The sequence below is a fragment of the Coregonus lavaretus genome, assembly GCF_964263955.1.
Source record: "Coregonus lavaretus genome assembly, chromosome: 15".
Taxonomy (NCBI): Eukaryota; Metazoa; Chordata; class Actinopteri; order Salmoniformes; family Salmonidae; genus Coregonus; species Coregonus lavaretus.
In genome coordinates this window covers 13,415,658-13,426,170 of record NC_140002.1, presented here as the reverse complement: position 1 = coordinate 13,426,170, position 10,513 = coordinate 13,415,658, and the positions used below count along the sequence as shown (strand labels likewise).

At 42.0% G+C, this 10,513-nt stretch overlaps 1 protein-coding gene across 1 annotated transcript; it reads left to right on the top strand.

Moving 5' to 3' along the window:
* Positions 1 to 4,249: 4,249 nt before the first annotated feature.
* On the top strand, positions 4,250 to 10,143 carry LOC311142623 (GTPase IMAP family member 9-like; the record flags this gene model as incomplete). Its single annotated transcript, XM_084178283.1, has 3 exons — positions 4,250 to 4,334; positions 4,465 to 5,083; positions 10,053 to 10,143. 3 exons carry the CDS (start codon positions 4,250 to 4,252, stop codon positions 10,141 to 10,143), a joined length of 795 nt encoding a protein of 264 aa, XP_084034409.1.
* Between the last annotated feature and the right edge of the window lie 370 nt (positions 10,144 to 10,513).

Below are 10,513 nucleotides of genomic sequence, written 5' to 3'. Positions count from 1 at the left end.
CACTTGCCAGTTGGTCAGCACATGCTCGGAGTACACGTCCTGGTAATCCGTCTGGCCCTGCGGCCTTGTGAATGTTGACCTGCTTAAAAGTCTTACTCACATCGGCTACGGAGAGCGTGATCACATAGTCGTCCGGAACAGCTGGTGCTCTCGTGCATGCTTCAGTGTTGCTTGCCTCGAAGCGAGCATAGAAGTGGTTTAGCTCGTCTGGTAGGCTTGTGTCACTGGGCAGCTCGCGGCTGTGCTTCCCTTTGTAGTCTGTAATAGTTTTCAAGCCCTGCCACATCCGACGAGCGTCAGAGCCAGTGTAGTATGATTCAATCTTAGACCTGTATTGACTCTTTGCCTGTTTGATGGTTCGTCGGAGGTCATAGCGGGATTTCTTATAAGCGTCCGGGTTAGAGTCCCGTTCCTTGAAAGCGGCAGCTCTACCCTTTAGCTCAGTGCGGATGTTTCCTGTAATCCATGGCTTCTGGTTGGGGTATGTACGTACGGTCAATGTGGGGACGACATCATCGATGCACTTATTGATGAAGCCAGTGACTGATGTGGTGTACTCCTCAATGCTGTCTGAAGAATCCCGGAACATGTTCCAGTCTGTGCTAGCAAAACAGTCCTGTAGCTTAGCATCTGCGTCATCTGACCACTTTTTTATTAGCCGAATCACTGGTGCTTCCTGCTTCAGTTTTTGCTTATAAGCAGGAATCAGGAGGATAGAGTTATGGTCAGATTTGCCAAATGGAGGGCGAGGGAGAGCTTTGTATGCGTCTTTGTGTGTGGAGTAAAGGTGGTCTAGAGTTTTTTCCCCTCTGGTTGCACATTTAACATGCTGGTAGAAATGAGGTAGAACGGATTTAAGTTTCCCTGCATTAAAGTCCCCGGCTACTAGGAGCGCTGCATCTGGATGAGCGTTTTCCTGTTGATTAATGGCCTTGTACAACTCATTCAGTGCAATCTTAATGCCAGCATTGGTTTGTGGTGGTAAATAGACAGCTATGAAAAATATAGATGAAAACTCTCTTGGTAAATAGTGTGGTCTACAGCTTATCATAAGATACTCTACCTCAGGCGAGCAAAACCTCGAGACTTCCTTAGTATTTGATTTTGTGCACCAGCTGTTGTTTACAAATATACACAGACCGCCACCCTTTGTCTTACCAGAGTCTGCAGTTCTGTCCTGTCGATGTAGCGTATAGCCCGCTAGCTGAATGTTGTCATTGTTGTCGTTCAGCCACGACTCCGTGAAACATAAGATATTACAGTTTTTAATGTCCCGTTGGTAGGATAACCGTAATCTTAAATCGTCAATTTTATTCTCAAAAGATTGAACATTGGCTAATAGGATTGATGGGAGAGGCAGTTTACTCGTTCGCCGTCGGATCCTTACAAGGCACCCCGACCTACGTCCACGATATCTCCGTCTCTTTCTCACGCGAATGACGGGGATCTGGGCCTTGTCGGGAGTCTGTAGAATATCCTTCGCGAACGCCTCGTTGAAGAAAAAGTCTTCGTCCAACGCGAGGTGAGTAATCGCTGTCCTGATATCCAGAAGCTCTCTTTGGTTATAAGAGACGATGGCAGAAACATTATGTACAAAATAAATTACAAATAACGCGGAAAAACACACATAGTAGTACAATTGGTTAGAGGGCTGTAAAACGGCAGCCATCTTCTTCCGGCGCTGTTCTTCAAGACAACTTCAGCGCATGTTGTTCTTTACAATGGAACAACAAGAGGTAACATCAGGCTTGAACAACACAACCGCTGGTCAGCAGAATAATCAGGGTTCAGCAGAAGAGATCTGTGGGAAGGAATAGGAGAGAAGTAACAATTTACAGGTCAGAGAACTCATAGGAACCATAGAGATGTCAAAAGAGAACGGTGAACATTATACCAAGAAAGGAAGTACTTGCTGCATTCTGTGAGGATTGTTTGTTGTCTCATGACCATCATTTGTGGCTTTAATAAGGAAGATTTATTGGCCTGAGGCAGTGGTATGTTCTGTAATATGATCATAAACCAAAACAGTCAGCTCACTGTCCAAAAACAGAGATGTTAAGGCCCTGTACACAGCAGGGGGCCTTGTTCCAGTTGCTGACTCTGGTTGGAACAACTGAGTATTCAAACATGCATACAAAAATTATATATATATATTTGAAAGACAATGATTAACCTTGATTATTTTATTTTCCCAAAAGCAATAACTAGAAAAGGTCAATTGTCTTTCCAATTGTGTGGTTTTTACATGTGTTTTGGATAGTAAGTAAACAGACTGTATTAGGCCTAGATTCCATCAGTAGAGTCCATTAAATAACATTTCCCAAAGTACAATGTGTTAAAAGTCTCTATATGAAATAAATTATTAATGCTTATTTTGCCTCCTCGCTAAATGACCTCAGACATAAAGGCTATTTGTATCAAAAGTTGACAGCAGGATTTGTTTAAAATAATTTCAACTTGTCTTTCTATATTTCCAGTATACAGTGGGGGAAAAAAGTATTTAGTCAGCCACCAATTGTGCAAGTTCTCCCACTTATAAAGATGAGAGAGGCCTGTAATTTTCATCATAGGTACACGTCAACTATGACAGACAAATTGAGATTTTTTTTCCCAGAAAATCACATTGTAGGATTTTTAATGAATTTATTTGCAAATTATGGTGGAAAATAAGTATTTGGTCACCTACAAACAATCAAGATTTCTGGCTCTCACAGACCTGTAACTTCTTCTTTAAGAGGCTCCTCTGTCCTCCACTCGTTACGTGTATTAATGGCACCTGTTTGAACTTGTTATCAGTATAAAAGACACCTGTCCACAACCTCAAACAGTCACACTCCAAACTCCACTATGGCCAAGACCAAAGAGCTGTCAAAGGACACCAGAAACAAAATTGTAGACCTGCACCAGGCTGGGAAGACTGAATCTGCAATAGGTAAGCAGCTTGGTTTGAAGAAATCAACTGTGGGAGCAATTATTAGGAAATGGAAGACATACAAGACCACTGATAATCTCCCTCGATCTGGGGCTCCACGCAAGATCTCACCCCGTCTGAAGTTTGCTAGAGTGCATTTGGATGATCCAGAAGAGGATTGGGAGAATGTCATATGGTCAGATGAAACCAAAATAGAACTTTTTGGTAAAAACTCAACTCGTCGTGTTTGGAGGACAAAGAATGCTGAGTTGCATCCAAAGAACACCATACCTACTGTGAAGCATGGGGGTGGAAACATCATGCTTTGGGGCTGTTTTTCTGCAAAGGGACCAGGACGACTGATCCGTGTAAAGGAAAGAATGAATGGGGCCATGTATCGTGAGATTTTGAGTGAAAACCTCCTTCCATCAGCAAGGGCATTGAAGATGAAACGTGGCTGGGTCTTTCAGCATGACAATGATCCCAAACACACCGCCCGGGCAACGAAGGAGTGGCTTCGTAAGAAGCATTTCAAGGTCCTGGAGTGGCCTAGCCAGTCTCCAGATCTCAACCCCATAGAAAATCTTTGGAGGGAGTTGAAAGTCCGTGTTGCCCAGCGACAGCCCCAAAACATCACTGCTCTAGAGGAGATCTGCATGGAGGAATGGGCCAAAATACCAGCAACAGTGTGTGAAAACCTTGTGAAGACTTACAGAAAACGTTTGACCTGTGTCATTGCCAACAAAGGGTATATAACAAAGTATTGAGAAACTTTTGTTATTGACCAAATACTTATTTTCCACCATAATTTGCAAAAAATTCATTAAAAATCATACAATGTGATTTTCTGGATTTCATTTCCTCATTTTGTCTGTCATAGTTGACGTGTACCTATGATGAAAATTACAGGCCTCTCTCATCTTTTTAAGTGGGAGAACTTGCACAATTGGTGGCTGACTAAATACTTTTTTCCCCCACTGTAGCTAGGCTGTCTGAACAGTGACATGATCAGCCTGAAAGCCTGAGGGAATTGAATTTGAATATACATCTTATTAATGGATTATTGTGAGACACATCCTGATTTACTATACCACAGCGTAACCTACCCTTATTTTTCTGCCACCTCACAGTTTGGGAAACCTTGTGTGTCAAATAACAGGTTTATCTGGTCTGATCAGACTCTAGACAATGGCATCAGCATGATCGTTTCCGTGTTAACCTACTTCTAAACGGTATAGTAGCCTAATAACCAGCTTTGGAATTTTATTACAAATAGTGCTTGATAATAAGCGCAACAATCAATCAGAATTCATCCCCGGTTGCTGTGTAGCTGTTGGCATGGCACAAGGAAAAGGAGAGACTCGGAGGAGGATTCTGTTTTTGTTAACACTATGTCTGCAACACTTCACTGCTCAATGCCAAGGTAGGTACACACACACACACACACACACACACACACACACACACACACACACAATTATATTTCTTCCATTCAAGTTATGTGATCAACTTAAGTATCCCTCAACTTCTTGTCTGTGTCTTCTTGTATTCAGGACAGTCTGATCTGAGAATTATTCTGGTGGGTAAGACTGGATCAGGGAAGAGTGCAACAGGAAACACCATCCTGGGAAGAGAGGCCTTTAGAGTGGATCAATCACCAAACTCAGTGACTGGAGAGTGTTGGAAGCAGAGTGGCGAAGTAAAAGGAACCAATGTGCACGTCATTGACACCCCAGGGCTCTTTGACACAGCAAAGACCGAGGAAGAATTGAAAGAAGAAATTGAGGACTGTATCTACATGTCTGTCCTGGGACCCCACGTGTTCCTGCTGGTGATCAGGCTGGGGGTAAGGTTCACAGAGGAGGAGAGAAACACTGTGAAATGGATCCAGAGGAACTTTGGAGAGGACGCTTCTCTGTACACCACGGTGCTGTTCACTCACAGAGATCAACTAGAGGGGAAATCAGTTGAGGACTTTCTGAAAGGGAGCAAGAAACTACGGAAAATAATCAACAGCTGTGGTAGCAGATATCACGTCTTTAACAATAGAGAGAAGATTAACCGTAGTCAAGTCACAGAGCTGCTGGAGAAGATAGAGGAGATGGTGGAATGGAATGGAGGAGAGCACTACACCAATGAGATGTACCTGGAGGCCCAGAAAAAAATCACAGAGCAAAATAAAACAGTTTTTCTCCTTAGATTAGCAGCAGGTGTTGGTGTGGTCGCAATAGCAGCAGGAACTGTTTTTGCTTCGCCATTGTGTGCGGGAGTAGGTTCTGCAATAGTCATGAACGAAGTTTATGAATTCACAAAAAAGACTTTTTATAGTTAACTGGTAAAACATCAGATGTTGGCCATGTGCAGTTTAGTGGGACTGGTGGTACTGTGTTAAGTTGAGGCTATGGTTGCAAAATGCCAGTTACTTTCCCCAAATTCCCCGGTTTTCTAGAAATCCTGTTGGACATTTCCTGGACTCAGGATGGATTAATCAGGAATCCTACAACCAGGATTTCTGGAAAACCTGGGAATTTTGGGAAAGTTTAATACCAGAATTTTGCAACCCTGGTTGAGGTTTATATATTTAGTTTTAGTGATTGATGCATGTATTTAGTGGAGATGTTTGTATTAAGTCAAGGTGTGTCAAATGTGGGTGTATTATGTAGATGTGGCCTATGTATGTTGTGGGGTTGAATGTATTTACACTTTTCACATCTCTAACAGAACATAAATTACTGTAAGTATATTGTACGTACTTATGTAGCTGACATTTACGTACTGGTATATCAATATCTTCACATTCTTGATTTGTAAAAAAACACCAACAGCACATTGGCCAGGATGTGCTGCATTGCACTACAGAGATCGCATTCACATTAAACGCTCAAGCATAAAGCCTGTCACATGCTTCCCAGTCGAAACAGTTTGCGCATATATTATGACTACATTTTGTGACGTTTTTGTTAGTTTTGGTGTTCGGCAGGTATTCTTTTGGCGGTTGGTGCACACAAAACATTTTCTTGAGGAAAGTCGAAGTTCGGTAGCCGAAGTCTACGCCCCTTTGTCGGTGATTGGTCAACAGTACTAGTCCTAGTAGGAGTGGGAACTATGGAAGGGAGACAACTCATTTTCATGCACATTTCTTCACTTGAGAAGTACTGCACCAAACATCTTAGCTAGGTGTAAAATTGCACTACTAAGACCTCCTTGGCAAAAACATTTTGAGGAAGTGTTTCTGGCTATGTTGTTGCTACGGTGGTTCAAGAAGGACAAACAACAGTAATATTGCCACTTTTTTCTTGTTTTTCAAACAAAGGACTTTAGGGAGCATGCAAGTTCTGCTAGGAGCAAACCGAATCTATGTATTCGGACACTTTAAGGGTGAATCGCTGTGTGCATGTTTGAACCTTTGATTGAATCCCGGCCATTGTCCGCTCTTATCCTGAACTTGATGAATATTTGTTTTGTGGTTGTTTCATAAGTAAAAACAGATTACCAGAACATCACAACCATCAATATAGGTTTTCCAGTGACAGACACGAAATCACTGTGATATTGGAATTGACTGCAAATAGTTTAAGTTAAAGGAAGTCCAGTTTGCAGCTGTGTGTTTGTATTTTCTTTTCTGTATTAATTGTATTCGACATACAGTGCCTTCGGAAATACTTTTTCAAAAAAAAATTACGTTACAGCCTTATTCGAAAATGGATTAAATCGTTTTTCCCCCTCATCAATCTACACAAAATACCCCATAATGACAAAGCAAAAACTGGTTTTTAGAATATTTTGCAAATGTATAAAAAAAAAATATATCACATTTTCATAAGTATTCAGACCCTTTACTCAGTACTTTGTTGAAGCACCTTTGGCAGCGATTACAGCCTCGAGTTTTCTTGGGTATCACGCTACAAGCTTGGCACGCCTGTATTTGGGGAGTTTCTCCCATTCTTCTCTGCAGATCCTCTCAAGCTCTGTCAGGTTGGATGGGGAGCGTTGCTGCACAGCTATTTTCAGGTCTCTCAAGAGATGTTCGATCGGGTTCGAGTCCGGGCTCTGGCTGGGCCGCTCAAGGACATTCAGAGACTTGTGCCGAAGCCACTCCTGCGTTGTCTTGGCTGTGTGCTTAGGGTCGTTGTCTTGTTGGAAGGTGAACCTTCGCCCCAGTCTGAGGTCCTGAGCACTTTGGAGCAGGTTTTCATCAAGGATCTCTCTGTACTTTGCTCCATTCACCTTTCCCTTGATCCTGACTGGTCTCCCAGTCCCTGCCGCTGAAAAACATCCCCACAGCATGATGCTGCCACCACCATGCTTCACCGTAGGGATGGTGCCAGAGTGCTGCAGAGATTGTTGTCCTTCTGGAAGGTTCTCCCATTTCCACAGATGAACTCTGGAGCTCTGTCAGAGTGAACATCGGGTTCTTGGTCACCTCCCTGACAAAGGCCCTTCTCCCCCGATTGCTCAGTTTGTCCGGGCGGCCAGCTCTAGGAAGAGTCTTGGTGGTTCCAAACTTCTTCCATTTAAGAATGATGGAGGCCACTTTGTTCTTGGAGACCTTCAATGCTGCAGAAATTATTTGGTACTCTTCCCCAGATCTGTGCCTTGACACAATCCTGTCTCGGAGCTCTACAGACAATTCCTTTGACCTCATGGCTTGGTTTTTGTTCTGACATGCACTGTCAACTGTGGGACCTTATAAGTGTGTGCCTTTCCAAATCATGTCCAATCAATTGAAATTACCACAGGTGGACTCCAATGAAGTTGTAGAAACATTTCAAGGATGATCAATGGAAACAGGATGCACCCGAGTTCAATTTTGAGTCTCATAGCAAAGGGTCTGAATACTTATGTAAATAAGGTATTTCAGTTTTTTATTTTTCATAAATGTATTATAAAAACCTGTTTTCGCTTTTTATTATGGGGTATTGTGTGTAGATTGATGTGTAGAAATGTAAAACATTTTTTTATCCATTTTAGAATAAGGCTGTAACGTAACAAAATGTGGAAAAAGTCAAGGGGTCTGAATACTTTCCGAATGCACTTTATTTCATGGGTATCCGATAAGCAGACAGATGTTCCCATTTACTTGTTTGGAAGAACTTTCTGTATTCTTTTACATAATGGGAAAGAGTTTAATAAATCTATTTTGGTGAAGGGTTGAATAAATAAATGCTTCTCAGAAAGCACTCTTAGATTTCAAAATGATTTGTGTCCACTGAAATGTGTTAAGTCGATGTATTTGTATTTTGGACACTTTTCTGTGTGATTATTTTTCTGCCTGTTAGTTTGGAACTCGGGTGGGTTGGGTCATATGACATTGAAATGTCAGTATATGTGTTCATCTGATCATGGAATAAAGCCTAAGTGCACTGTCTTAAAGCAGTTTCTCTGGACCCCCGCAAGGTTGGAGTTGGGGCCAGACAGCCACTCACAAAGCATTGACTACCAACTCATCTTTGTAAATTATATCATAAATAGGACTGGTGGAGTTATGTCACACATGCAGCTAACAAAAATATATGGAAATGTCTGCTCTATCCAAAATTACAACCAACTAATTGAAGCATTTCTGCAAAAATGGAAAAGACAAGTGGAAGGGGGAGACGGTAAGGAACTTGTCTGTCGGCCCTGCATTAAAGACCAAAACTGGTTAAAGAAAATTGTGGTAAATAAAAAAGTATACCAGTTTCATTTAAGGAACAAAAAATGTACAGCTGTGCCATACAGGTTGCAAAATAGTTGGGAAGAGAATGTATAAGCTGGAAGTAGAAGCCTAAATATTGTTGTCCATTAGTTTACTCCAATTAGGGAGGGGTGGTAGGGTTAGGGGAAAATAATAAAGAAGGAAAATATATTTTAAAAAATATATATATTTACCAAAGATATATGGGGGATTGGAAATTATGCAGATAATTACATTGATAGAAGCCACAATCTATCTGCAATATTAAAACTGATCTACCCCCTAATTCTAAATTTTTTTAAGTATAGACTACCGATTGCTGTCCATGGAGACAAAATTGCGACATGTCTAAATTGTCTATGCATCTGCCTAATGAATAGATGATAAGCTTTCTGTGGTGCCAGGGCATGTAGCCTATAGCCTTGCTTTAGATAATGGATAATGTTTATTGGTGCCTATTTGGTCATTATTTTCTCATGTTAAGCCTAACATTTCACGAAGCTATACACGGAGTCGCAATGCTGACATTTAGGCTGCTGGCAGCCGGTAGTAATCTAATTACTTGTTCTGTTCAATAATTAAAGTAGTAAATTCAAACAATGCCAATTGTAAAACGCATTTTCGATGCAACTGCATACTAATCAGCTTCCAATGTATTATTATTTTTTATACATGTGTATTTTAATGATTCACTTAATTTCTGTATTACAAAACCATCACCATGTACATCCCCATGTGCATCCCCACTGGGCACAGACGTCAAGTCAACGTCCATTCCACGTTGGTTCAACGTTATTTCATTGAAATGACATGGAAACAATGTTGTGGGTCTCCAAGTTCATCTTCCTCAGTGTGTGTAAATAAAGTTCCCTGTGTGTGTTAACTGTTGTGCTGCCTTACTCTCCTCTAACCGGGGGCGGTGTCAATGGGTCACAGGTCAGCAAATACGTAGAGCCGGGTCTCTCTCTTTCACTTTGTATTTAATTAATTTATAGCTCTAGCACAGGGTTGCCCAACCCTGTTCCTGGAGAGCTACCCTCCTGTAGGTTTTCGCTCCAACCCCAGGTGTTACTAACCTGATTCATCTTATCAACCTGCTAATTATTAGAATCAGGTGTGCTAGATTAAGGTTGGAGTAAAAATCTACAGGATGGTAGCTCTCCAGGAACAGGGTTGGGCAGTCCTGCTCTAGCAACTTGGCATAACTTTGTTTTACCACCAGAATTGTATGTCACAGGTAAAGGTGTGAACAGTTATGACGTTACTATAGGGTCCACAAAGAGGATGAACTAATTATGAATTTCAGCAAATATCTACCTAGCCACAACACGTTGATATAAGACACCTGGTTGGGGTCACAGTCTTTTTATACTCCAAGGACTCATCCCTGCCAAATCAATGTCTGTCTACAGCATCCCTCCTACTGTATATCCCTCCCTTCTCCCTACTCGTGTTGACTCTCAGTGAGGATGTGACCAAGGTCGGGCAGCTGGATCAGGCTGATCTTATGTTGCTTTCCCCTGGAGGTCAGAACCCTTCTGTCTCCCCTTTCTGACATACACTATATATACAAAAGTATGTGGACACCCCCATGCAATCTCCATAGACAAACATTGGCAGTAGAATGGCCTTACTGAAGAGCTCAGTGACTTTCAACGTGGCACCGTCATAGGATGCCAACTTTCTAACAAGTCAGTTCGTCAAATTTCTGCCCTGTTAGAGCTGCCCCGGTCAACTGTAAGTGCTGTTACTGTGAAATGGAAATGTCCACGAGCAACAACAGCTCAGCCGCCAAGTGGTAGACCACACAAGCTCACAGAACGGGACCGCCGAGTGCTGAAGCCCGTAGCATGAAAAGATCATCTGTCCTCGATTGCAGCACTCACTATCGAGTTCCAAACTGGCTCTGGAAGCAACGTCAGCAC